This window comes from Stigmatopora argus, chromosome 21, assembly GCF_051989625.1.
Source record: "Stigmatopora argus isolate UIUO_Sarg chromosome 21, RoL_Sarg_1.0, whole genome shotgun sequence".
In the NCBI taxonomy this organism is placed as follows: Eukaryota; Metazoa; Chordata; class Actinopteri; order Syngnathiformes; family Syngnathidae; genus Stigmatopora; species Stigmatopora argus.
This window is the reverse complement of record NC_135407.1, coordinates 11,568,347-11,581,229: the sequence shown is the minus strand read 5'-3', so window position 1 is coordinate 11,581,229 and position 12,883 is coordinate 11,568,347. Positions and strand designations below refer to the sequence as shown.

At 43.4% G+C, this 12,883-nt stretch overlaps 1 protein-coding gene across 1 annotated transcript in view; it reads left to right on the top strand.

Moving 5' to 3' along the window:
- The window catches only part of vars2 (valyl-tRNA synthetase 2, mitochondrial), a 62,952-nt gene extending 57,760 nt beyond the window's left edge, over positions 1–5,192 (top strand). The window contains exons 28-29 of the mRNA XM_077591370.1: positions 2,396–2,545; positions 4,948–5,192. Coding sequence (XP_077447496.1) covers positions 2,396–2,545; positions 4,948–5,067 — 270 coding nt within the window. The 3' untranslated portion in view covers positions 5,068–5,192. The remainder of the gene's footprint in view (positions 1–2,395; positions 2,546–4,947) is intronic.
- The last annotated feature ends 7,691 nt before the right edge of the window (positions 5,193–12,883 follow it).

Genomic DNA, 12,883 nt, shown 5'->3' with positions numbered 1-12,883 from the left:
TCAATACTAAAATGTGACATTATTCAATACAGACAGACGGTAACAGCTTAGTGCGCGGACGAGAAAGAGAGAGAAAGGACAGGATAGAGACTTGACGGACGGCAACGTGCTCGTAACATAAACTTTAATATTTCCCTTAAATGAACTTAGATACACACACTTAAAAATAAGTTTTAATCTTATGTTACACTAAATGTAAACCTTCTTGTGTGATAACTGAGGCAAAGATGTTAATGTATTCCACCGCGGCTTTCGAGTCGGAACTTGCTGCTTCTCCATGCCTCAGAACCGAGTGTACTCCAGCTCGTTTTTTAAAATTATTCAACCAGCTACGACTTGCTTTGAAGTGTTCTGCTGGTGTCTTTTTCAGATGCTTCCTTTGCTTTCAAGCCCATGTAGATTCCGCTGGCTTTTTTGCAGTTTATAGACTCTGTCACGCTATCTCCAGTAAAAAATGTAACCTGTATGGCCCGGTGCATGTATATATATTTAGGGGAGGGAGATGCACCGAGAAAGACAGAGTGATGCTGTTCTCATAAGCCTCTCGCATAATCAGCCACCCGGACGGCTGCATCGGGAACCATCTCGTATGCTCGTAGCTCAAATTTGTCGCGTATCTCAAGGCAAAAATTTACTCTGAATTTTCCTCGTATCTCAAATTTCTTGTATGTTGGGACACCTGTTTGTCAAGGTATTACTGTACACTTAATCAAAATCTCTCGATACATGGGCCCATTCATTCTTTCCTTTACAAAGATCAGTCGTCCTGGTCCCTTTGCAGAAAAACAGCCCCAAAGCATGATGTTTTCACCCCCATGCTTCACAGCGGTTATGGTGTTCTTCGGATGCAATTTAGTATTCATTCTCCTCCAAACACGAGAACCTGTGTTTCTACCAAAAAGTTCTATTTTGGTTTCCTCTGACCAAAAAACATTCTCCCAGTCTGGATCATCCACATGCTCTCTAGCGAACCACAGACAGGCCTGGATGTGTAATGGCTTCAGCAGGGGAACACGTCTGGCAGCGCATTGTGTTACTGATAGTAGCCTTTGTTACTGTGGTCCCAGCTCTCTGTAGGTCATTTACTATGTCCCCCCATGTGGTTCTGGGATTTTTGCTCACTGTTCTTGTTATCATTTTGATGCCACGGAGTGAGATCTTGCATGGAGCCGCAGATCGAGGGAGATTATCAGATACTATTAATACAGTTAACAAGTGGAGACCTCGTTAGACCTCATTAGAAGAAGTTAGAACTCTTTGACAGCCAGAAATCTTGCTTGTTTGTAGGTGACCAAATACTTATTCTCCACTCTAATTTGGAAAAAAATCTTTAAAAATCAAACAATGTGATTTTTCAGTACACGGTCGATTGGTCGCCGGTCTTTTGGTCGCCGATCTCTTGGTCACCGGTCTTTTGGTCGCCCGGAAGGTAATTGATAATTACCATCTAAATCGTTGCTCAAATTCCCTAAATAGACACTGCGAATTACTATTTAGTCATACTTAATGCACTATTAATTATTAGGCTAAATAAAAGCTCCAAATTTCCCGGACTTTTATTGTTTTTTGTTGGAGAACTTGTTAAGACCCTGACTGACGTACCTTCCTAAGGGGACAACTCATGTACATACAAACTCTTATACACTCACACGTCCGCTCAGTGAAACTGCTCAGGGCCATTGTTGGCTTTTATTGATGCGTAGACCGTGTTGTTTTACCTTGTTTTGTCGCCGGTCTTCTGATCGCCGGTCTTCTGATCGTCGGTCTTTTGGTCACCAGTCTTTTGGTCGCCGGTCTTTTGGTCACCGGTCTTTTGGTCGCCCGTTGTTTGGCTCCGGGCGACCAAAAGACGGCGACCAAAAGACCGGCGACCAAACGACCGCACACGCACGGGCTAGTGGATAGTGGTTAAGGTAAGTGGTTAAGGTTAGGATAGTTACGGATGACTATGCAAACAGTACGTACAAGCCATTGCACATAATTTTATTTATTGCCTTTTATTTTAATGTCAAAGTTCCTTTAAACAATCTGAAGTAAAAACTCTCTCTCATGATTATAATTTTGAGAGCGAGCGAATCCGGCGACGAAATGTCCGGCGGCGAAATGTCTGTTCGATGAACTGTCCGGCGACAAAGCGTCCATTCGACGAAACGTCCGGGGACGAAGTGTCCGGCGACGAAGTGTCTGTTGGCGAAATGTCCGGGTACCGATGACAATAGAGGCTTTTGATATATTTGATGAACATTAGAAACAGGACTGATATTAATTTTGAGCTCCACTGCCAAAGGCATTGAAATAATATTGACTTTTATTAATCTTTCACTTAGGAGAAACAAGTTTCTGAATGAAATAAATACTTTTATTTTTTTAAATGTTTATTGATATATTACCACAGAGTGCCATGAAGATTGACATACAAATGACGCTGCTCACCCAACGTAAAAGCAAGCTTGAGTCCAAGCTGAACAAGAGCCTCTCCAAATTCCAATCTCTAGACTACTCGACTAAGGTCCCAGCACACATTAGGAAACAGATGGAGAGTAAGGTAAGTTTTTGGCTAATGGTATCACACTTAAAGATCCTGTAAAGCAGGGGTGTTAAAAATGTGTTCCAAGATCTATTGTTCAAGGGGTCAATCTCCCGCGATCTACTTTTTTCTGGGTCACCGACAAAGCTCAGCAGTTACCGTATGTTCGCGCATATTGACCGCCTCCTCGTATAAATTGTACCCTTAAAATTGCCTTAAAATCGTTGAATTTTACAATTTCTCTCGTAGAATACGCCCCGGTTCACACTTTTCACCTCCATATTTATGGTTTTAATAGGGAGTACAAATGTTACTTTGAGGGGAAAATCTTCGCACCTAGTATTTCTGAGATACTGTATGAATCGAAAGGATTGTCTGCTGGATGTCACATTCCGAAAAGGGTCTTGCCTGGACGTGGACAAATTCAAAAAGGAGTGTGTCCGAGTCTCTGGATGCAATAATAGCTTGAGAAACATTACGCAGGTATCAAGGCTGATATTTTAATGATTGACTCCAAGACCTTAAATAATCCTAAACAACTATTGAGATGTGGTGACATGGTAAACACTACAAACACATGTATCAAGGATACTGGCGTCTGGTGAGTCAGAGCACTTTTAACTACTGGTAAAAGTTTAGATGGCGGCGCCCTGAGTGATCAATGGCAGGCACAGTGGTTCTTAACCTTGTTGGAGGTACCAAACCCCACCAGTTTCCTATGCGCATTCACCGAACCCTACTTTAGCATAAAATGAAATATGATTTTTTTAGAATTCAAGATATACAGTTGTGGTCAAAGGTTTACATACACTTGTGAAGAACATAATGTCATGGCTCTCTTGAGTTTCCAGTTATTTCTACAACTCTGATTTTTCTCTGTTAGAGTGATTGGAACAGATACTTCTTTGTCACAAAAACATTCATGAAGTTTGGTTCTTTTATGACTTTATTATGGGTGAACAGAAAAAAGTGATCAAATCTGCTGTAACATGTCACTTGGCCATTTTCACTTCAATTAGGCGTTTTTGGTAGCCATCCACAAGCTTCTGGGAAGCTTCTGGTTGAATCTTTGACCACTCCTCTTGACAGAATTGGTGCAAGAATCAGAGTTGTAGTGTATGTAAACTTTTGACCACAACTGTATAAATTCCTCGCAGCACTAATTGGCCAAGCAATGTCACGTGATCATCTGCAGCCAGTGATGGTCAAGCGGGGCATGTTGCCGTGAATAGACATGATGAGTCGATGGGTCTTGACCTCCGTGGCAGAGGTTCTGATCGAACCCAGGTTAAGAACCACTGGGCAGGGCCAAGTGAGTTTTTTCTCGTTTTATGCAAGATATGTTTTTTTTCTTGAATTTCAATCATAGACGTCAAAATACATTTTGTTTAGCGTTTTATCTCTTTATCGTTTCTCAATTTTGAAATAAATGACCGTATCGGCCGCATTGTCTTGCGTTATCGCGTTCCGTCTTTGTCACCTTGCAGTTTCGTGCATGTCAAATTTAATTTGTGCACATATAAGCCGTACCCTTGATTCAGTCATCAATTTTTTTTGTTACAAATACGGCTTATATGCGAAAAAATATTGTATGTATGTTGATGTACCTCGCATTTGACTCTATTGCAAGTTATATCGACGCGTGGGAGAGGACGGGTAGAGGAGTGAAAATCCACTTCCGATTCATGCTCTAGCTTACTGCAGACATGCCAAATTGTTAAGAGCTGAGGAAACCAAAATACCCGACCAAATCTTATTGTCGTGTAATCTACCAAGAGTATCTTGGTGATACAATTGAGGTATTGAGTGTCCCTGCCGTAAAGTCATTTTCATGAGTTGTTTCTGAGTATTTGAAATCGGTTTGAAGTGCTGCAAACACTTATAATGATTAAGCGCTGAATTTCTAAATTATAGCAACAAATCTTAAGCAATCAACTAAACTAGCGAGCATATTTATTAGGTTGCGTTAATTGATGGATTAGTTGACTTCATCTTACTTAACATGGCCGAAGCATTATCAGTACCACTTCAGTGCAATTTCAACATCCAAATTCATTATGGCTTAGCCACTGAAATGGCCTATTTTAGCTATTAAAATATTTTTTTCCTCCCCAGCATTTGTCCAGCAAAAGGCCAAATCGGCACCTGCTCGAGAGCTTTATTGTTTACATTTAGGTGTTTTTACGTTGGATTCTAATGTTAATGTCTCTAACCTTTCATGAATGAACTTTTTGGCTGACATCCAATCTATTTCACTCGGAAGGCTGGAAGCATCAATGCCCCTGAAACATGATTATTGAATGGCAGCCAACCCAGTTCAAGAGGCTCAAGAGGGATACATTATTCACTCTTTTTAAAGATTTGCTAAACATATATTACTATTAGTTCTTTCTACATTCACCTTTCTCCTTTAAATTTAGATGGAAACGGTTCGGGCAGAGTTGAAGACGATTGAAGAGCAGATGAAAGTGCTGCAAACAACAGAACCCTCAAGAAGCTACTGTTATCATGAGTTAGATCAGTGTCCTACGGGCACATAATTTTCAAACAGTAAAATCATGAGATAATAGCAAAATGTATTGTATAATTTATATTTTTAAAATTACATTTACATTATGGTGTCATGTACCTTGTGAGGAATAAATCTCAGATTATGAAGATTGAATTGAATGTTTTTATTGTCATTATACAAGTATGAGATTTAAAGCTTTCACCACAAAATGCACAAATAACAACAACAAACAGACAAATAAATAAGTAATGAATAAATAAGTACCGTATTTACTTGCATATAAGCCGCCCCCGCGTAAATCAGATCAGATCAGGGGACAAGATACAATACAGAGCTGCCAGAGCAGAGCTGAAAAGAGGCATTAAAAAGGCCAAGGCAAAATATACAAAGAAAATTGAGGAGCACTTCACAGAAAATAACCCAAAGAAGATGATGCAGGGAATACAACATATTACCAATTACAATAACAATAATGTCTGTTAACGCAGATGCCTCACTAGCGGAGGAACTGAACTGTTTCTTTGCCCGCTTTGAGACTGACAAATCAGACCCAGTCTCATCACCCCCCCCTCCCCCAATACACTGAAGTATCAGGAACAGGAAGTGAGACTGGTAATGCGGTCTGTGAACACCAGGAAGGCTGCTGGCCCTGACGAAGTACCTGGGAAGGTGCTCAAAGCCTGTGCTGACCAGCTGGCTGGAGTTTTCACAAAAAAATTCAATTGTTCGCTGCAACAATCCATCATTCCATCCTGCCTGAAATCTGCCACCATTATCCCTGTCCCCAAAAAGCCAACCATTGACAGCCTGAATGATTATAGGCCTGTTGCACTCACGCCTGTGATCATGAAGTGCTTTGAAAAGTTGGTAGCCCGCCATATCAGGAATACAATCCCTCCCTCAGTTGACCCTAACCAGTTTGCTTATAGAGCAAACAGGTCCACTGAGGATGCTATCGCCATTGCTCTACACACAGCACTGAGCCACCTGGAACACCATGGGAATTACGTGAGGATGCTTTTCGTTGACTATAGCTCAGCCTTCAACACTATAAAACCGGACATTCTGACTGACAAACTCTCCCACCTTGGACTATCCTCTTCCATCTGCTGCTTGATAAAGAACTTCTTAACCAACCGACCAAAAACTGTTAGACTTGGTCCCCACCTCTCTTCCTCCATTACACTGAGCACTGGCTCCCCTCAAGGCTGTGCACTGAGTCCTCTTCTGTACTCCCTGTACACATACGACTGTACACCAACCCACCAGTCTAACTCCATCATCAAATTTGCCGATGACACCACTGTGGTCGGACTCATCTCAGGAGGGGATGAGTCGGCCTACAGAGATGAGGTCAACAAACTGTCTGCGTGGTGCTCGGTGAACAATCTCACACTGAACACCACGAAAACTAAAGAAATAATCCTGGACTTTCGCAAACACAGCACAGATCTGGCCCCATTCCTCATAAATGGAGTATGTGACAGGGTCCAGTCCTTTACATTCCTGGGGGTCCACGTTGTAATAACTTTGCAGGTTATATAAAGGTTAATATATCCATAACAGCAATAGACGGCAGAGCTCGGATTAACACACGTGTAGCCCTTTATTGCAAACCTCCAACTACACACACACACAAACCGGACACACAACACTACTACTTCCGGGTTACGCTGTGCTACCCCACGGCTCCAGGTGGCGTGGTTAAACACTCTTCCATAACCCGAGGCACCTATCATTATCAATATATTACACTCCCCCTTAAACTATGAAGTTCCTATTTAGACTTAGCACTCAACTCCAACAATTACCTTTGCCTCATTAACTTTTTATAATTTTACTTCTCAACTTGTAACTAAATTATTACTGCTAACACAACCATTAGACTCAATATTCCAGTCTTTGACATTCCAATCTCAGGAACTCTTTTCACATTTTTGTATGAACAGGAACTCTTTTATTTTAGGAACGACGTTCCTCACAACTGACCGATCACAAATTCAGTCGCTTCGGAGGTGCTCTATCTCTCACTGGGTACCTGCGCCCACACACCTCTGGGGAACTGACTGCTCGGTTGTCAGGTGTAACTGTCTTGTCACAGGCCACTGAGCCTGGCGAAGATGTTACGTGTCTCTTCAGGTGAGTACGGGCTACCACCTACTGCTCCAGGTGTGCCTTTCCCCCCCACATCTGCGTGAACCACCACAGGGTACTTGTTTGTGATGTCCAGCTGCTCATCCGGAAGCTCCAATGTCTCTGGTCTGGACGGTTGGTTGTACAGCAGATGATCAATGTGGATCGAGCGTCGGCTCACACCATTCCACACCAGGTAGGTGACTGGTCCGAGTCTCTTTTCCACTGTTCCTTTTGTCCACCTCTCCTTCCCTCCACGGAAATTCCGGATCAGAACTGAGTCACCCTCAGACAGATGTCTCAGCTTGGAGGTGGTTCTATCATGATAGTGTTTCTGCTTCTCTTGTTTTGCTTCCACCACTCGAGCGAGATCTGGTTTCAGTAAGCTGAACCTGGTCCTGATTTGACGTTTTAAAAACAGTTCCGCTGGTGCACATCCTGTAACAGTGTGCGGTGTACTCCTGTATGCTATCAGGAAGATAGCTAGCCTGTGCTGCATAGTTATTGTGACCTTTTGTTTCTTCTCCTCGAGTACTTGTTTCAGCAGTGATGCTTTCACTGTCTGAACTGCTCGCTCTGCCGCTCCATTGGAAGCGGGATGGTAAGCTGGTACCAAAGTTTGTTTTATTCCGTTGCTCAGCAGGAATGTCTTGTACTCCTGCGAAGTGAATTGAGGTCCGTTGTCAGAAACAATCTCCTCAGGAAGCCCGTAGGAAGCAAAAATATTCCGCAACGCCTCAATCATTTTGGTTGCTGTGGTTGTTGCCATGGCGATGACCTCCAGCCATTTTGAATGACTGTCCACTAGTACTAAAAAGTGGTGTTGGTCTTTCTCTGCAAAGTCAATATGTATTCTCTGCCAAACTCTAGTCGGCCATTTCCAGACGTGTAGAGGTGCGGTTGCAGGTAGTTTCCTCACACTCTGACAGGCGTCACATTGTTGTACTGTATGTTCTATGTCACTGTCCAACTGCGGCCACCACAAATAGCTCCTGGCCAAGGCCTTCATCCTGCACCCTCCCGGGTGTCCTAGGTGAAGATCATGCAGTAGTCGCTCTCGGTGTGCTGGTGGAATGATAACTCGAATTCCCCACAATATGCAACCTTGTTCCACCGACAGTTCATTTTTCCTGAAAAAGTATGGTTTCAGTCTCTCGTCCTTGTTTTGACTTGGCCATCCAGACCGAGTCAGCTCCAGTACTTTGCATAGGACTGGGTCCTTGAGAGTGCTCTGTGCAATCTCTGTAGCTTGCACGGGAAGCTCATCTACTACTGAGAAATAGAAGATGCTGTTTTCCTCCGCGGTGTTATCCTTCCCCTTCCCGGGCAGTCTAGATAACGCATGTGCGTTGGCATTTTCTGCTGACGTTCTGTACTCTATACTGTAGTCACTTCCTCCGTCTTCATCTTCCTCTCCAAAGTCGTTGTCTTGGTCATCACTACCAAAGTCATCTGCTGAATCATTTTTGGTTTTGGGGAGTTTTTCCTCGGAGTCCTCACTTTCATCCTGTGAATCCTTGGAGCGCTTGTGCTTTTGCTCACGGGGTACTGCACGCACTTTCTTGGGCTTTGAGTCACCATACTCCTCATCTGCATCGTTACCGCCCCTTGCTGGTATAACTGAGAAGATGTGTGCCCAGTCCAGTTTGAAGTTTTTGAGCCAGTTACGGCCAAGTAGGGCTGGTCTGTCACCTTTTACGATCACTAATGGTAGCTCCCCACCCTGGGTTCCATATTTTACCTTGGCCGTCACTTGTCCCATCAAAGGAATGTTCTCTCCGGAAAAAGTTGACAGCTGCACTTTACTTACTTCCAAAGGCAGATGAGAGAGATGCTTCTTATACACAATTTCCGAAACCAGTGTTACAGCCGCTCCTGTGTCCAGTTGCATCTCGAGAGGAGTTCCTTCTAATATGACCTGTACTGTCATTTCCTTCCTCCAATTCCCGACAGCATTTGTGGGATACACGGCATTCAAGCGATATGACTCCCACCGTTCATCATCCGCATTTCCTGTTGTCTCATTTTTATTTCTTACATACTGTGTGTATCCTTGCCAATTTTTAGTTTTACACATCCTTGCTATGTGTCCTACTTTTGAACACTTGTAACATGTCTCTCCTTTATACCTGCATTCATGAGCGGCGTGGTTGCTTAGTCCACATCTGTAACAGGGTTGGTGATTTTCTCTTCTCTGTGGTCTGAATTTTCCACTTGTGGTTTTACTTTTCCAATCGCTGGTGGCTGGTTGGTATTTCCACGCACTTTTGCTTGTCTTTTCCTGGTCAATCTTATTTAATGTGGCAGGTTCTTCCATTTTGCTAGCGAACTCCAACGTATTCTTTGATGCCATTTCCATGGACAACGACAGTTCACATGTTTTTTTAAATGTTAGATCTTGCTCCGTGAGTAATCTTCTCTGAATAGCTTCCACTCTCAATCCACAAACAAATCTGTCTCTCATTGCTTCGTCCAAATGGAGACCAAATTCGCAGTGGCTGGATAGCTGCTTCAACGCCACAATATAATCCGACACAGACTCGTTCTCTCTCTGATTCCTCTTTTGAAACTTGAATCGCTCCGCGATCACCAGCGGTTTCGGGTTGTAATGAGATGCTAATCTTCCACTTAGCACCTCATATGAGAGGCTACTAGGCTTCTCTGGTATGCAAAGGCCCTTCAACAGTCCGTAGGCCTCTGCACCTATTATAGACAGGAACACGTTGTTTTTTTTTACCTTCCTCCACTTCGTTGACGATCATCCATTGCTCAAAACGTTCCAAGTAAGATTCAAAATCTTCTTTAACTGCCTCGTATTCGCCGAGATTTCCCAGGAATCTGGCCATGATGCAGCGCCGCCGTTAGCTTAGCACGCTTGCTAATGCTAGTCTGCAAAGTCACGTTACCTCCTTGTAACGCCTTAATCTCCTCGTCCGAAACTTTTAATCCCTACCGCTGGAAAGGGATCCCATCCTCGTCGCCACTGTAATAACTTTGCAGGTTATATAACTGTTAATATATCCATAACAGCAATAGACGGCGGAGCTCGGATTAACACACGTGTAGCCCTTTATTGCAAACCTCCAACTACACACACACACAAACCGGACACACAACACTACTACTTCTGGGTTACGCTGTGCTACCCCACAGCTCCAGGTGGCGTGGTTAAACACTCTTCCATAACCCGAGGCACCTATCATTATCAATATATTACACACGTCACAGATAAGCTCTCCTGGTCTACAAACACCACGGCAGTAGTGAATAAAGCCCAGACACGACTCCATTTCCTCAGGGTACTCAGGAGGAACAACTTGGACACCAAGCTTCTGGTAACCTTCTATAGAACCACTGTGGAGAGCATTCTGGCATACTGCATCACAGTGTGGTACGCTGGAAGCATGGCAGCAGACAAAAAGGCCATGCAGAAAGTGCCCAGAAGATCGTCGGCTGCTCTCTGCCCTCACTGGAAGACATTGCCAGCCCTCATTACCTCAGCAGAGCCAGGAACATCATCGGGGACCCATACCACCCTGGTCACAATCTGTTCCAGCTGCTGCCCTCTGGCAGACGCTATAGATCCCACAAAGTACGGACAAATAGACTCTTATCCGAAAATAGAGCTCTCTGGGCGAGTAAGACGGCAGGACGGCGCGCAGGAGAATGGTGGAAGTTTAATATCTCCCAAAACAATGACGGCAATAAAGATGAGTAATAATGCAATAAAGATTAAAGATGAAGAACGTGTTCTTAGTACTTTGAGAAATCGACAAGAAAAATTCAATATGGTTCACAGTTTGAAACAGACAGCTATGCGGTCCTGGGTTCAAATCCAGGTCGGTCAACCTATCTGGAGTTTGCATGTTCTCCCCGGGCCTGCGTGGGTTTCCTCCGGGTACTCCGGTTTTCTCCCACATTCCAAAAACATGCACGGAAGGCTGATTGGACAGTCTAAATTGTCCCTAGGTATGGCTGTGAGTGTGCATGGTTGTCCGTCTCCTTGTGGCCTGCGATCGGCTGGCCATCGATTCAGCGTCCCCCGCCTCTGGCCTGGAGTCAGCTGGGATATGCTCCAGCACCCACCACGACCCTAATAAGGATAAAGCGGTTCAGAAAATGAGATGAGATGAGTTTGAAACAGTGTGCCAGAGATTGTTGACACGGCAATTGCCATCGAATATGGCAATTGCCTTGACAGTTTCATGTTCTTGTACAAAAGTATATTTGTACAAAAAAGACCTCCCCATCAGCATGTTCCTTTGTGCGCTGAAAACATCTTGCAGAAAAAGCTCCTTGTCAGGTTTGCTATTAGACACTTCCAAATTCACGCACAAACAGGCAAAGACAGTCTTCTGGAATTTTCACTTGAATTGAATTGAAATGGGATTGAATGCTTTTATTGTCATTAAAAAAGTATAATGAGATTTAAAGCTTTCACCACATAGTGTACAAATAACAAGACAGACAAATACATAATCAATACATAAGAAATGAATACATAAGTAGTCCAAGTGAGGACAGCAGAGTGAAGCGGGCTTGTTCCGCCTGAAGTCAAGGATGAGTTCTATGTTTTTTGTCGACGTTCAGCGCCAAGTCGCACCACTCGCTGAGTCTATGGACGCAACAACAAACAAGCAGACACATAGAAAATCAATATATAGTAGGGATAAATAATCAATAAATAAGAAATAAATATGTAGTCTAAGTGAGGTCAGCAGAACAGAGCGGGTTTGTTCCACTTGCAAGGAGAATGACCGTTGAGGCAACTTCCCAACTCCGTCCTGACCTTACACATCTTTTCTGTTGTTTTATTACATTTGAGGGCCCTGATTACTTGGAGGTCTCAATACTAAGGAGAGGGGTGAAAACAGAAGTGAGACGTCTGAGCGTGCATGTGCGTTGATACATGTGTAGTCAAAACAGACAAGGACCGAATCATCAGTCAGCCTTGTGAAGCGTCTGTGGTGGATGCAGGTGCAGTTCCCAGACCAGATTCCCAGCACTGCAACGCGTTCTGGCTCCTCTTTGTTTTGTCCGCTCCCAGCAGTCCAAGGTGTTTTGGCTTCTCTTTGTTTAGTCTAACCAAGGTTTTCAGGAGCAAAGCTTTTATCAGTATAATGCTGATAATAAAAAGCAACGCAAATTTAATAGCAAGCCAAGCGTATACTTCGTTGCAAGCAAATGTATAATAATATGAAATAAAATCTCAAAAATAAAAAAATAAAAACTCATCCTGCTGCCCCTACGGTCAGAAGATTCCATCAAAATATTGTCAGAGGGGGGACAACCTTGCACACTCACACCCATACCTCGGAGCAATTTAGACAGTCCAATCAGCCTACCATGCATGTTTTTAGAATGTAGGAGGAAACCAGACTACCTGGAGGAAACCATGCAGGACATGTAATAACATGTAAACTTCACACCGGTGGACCGACCTGCATTTGAACCCAGGACCCCAGAGCTGTGAGGCTGACGCGCTAACCACTTGCACCACCGGGCCACCATTAATTAAAGTACTTACATTTTTTTAATATATTGATTATATGTAGATATACGTACATATCTTTTCATGTGCCTATAAGTAATATTTAATAGATACACTTCTTGAATAATTGTACTTGCGTATTTGTATTTTTGTATTGCACGAAATCATAGTATGGTAGTAATACTACCATACTATGTTTTCGTGCAATACAAAAATACGT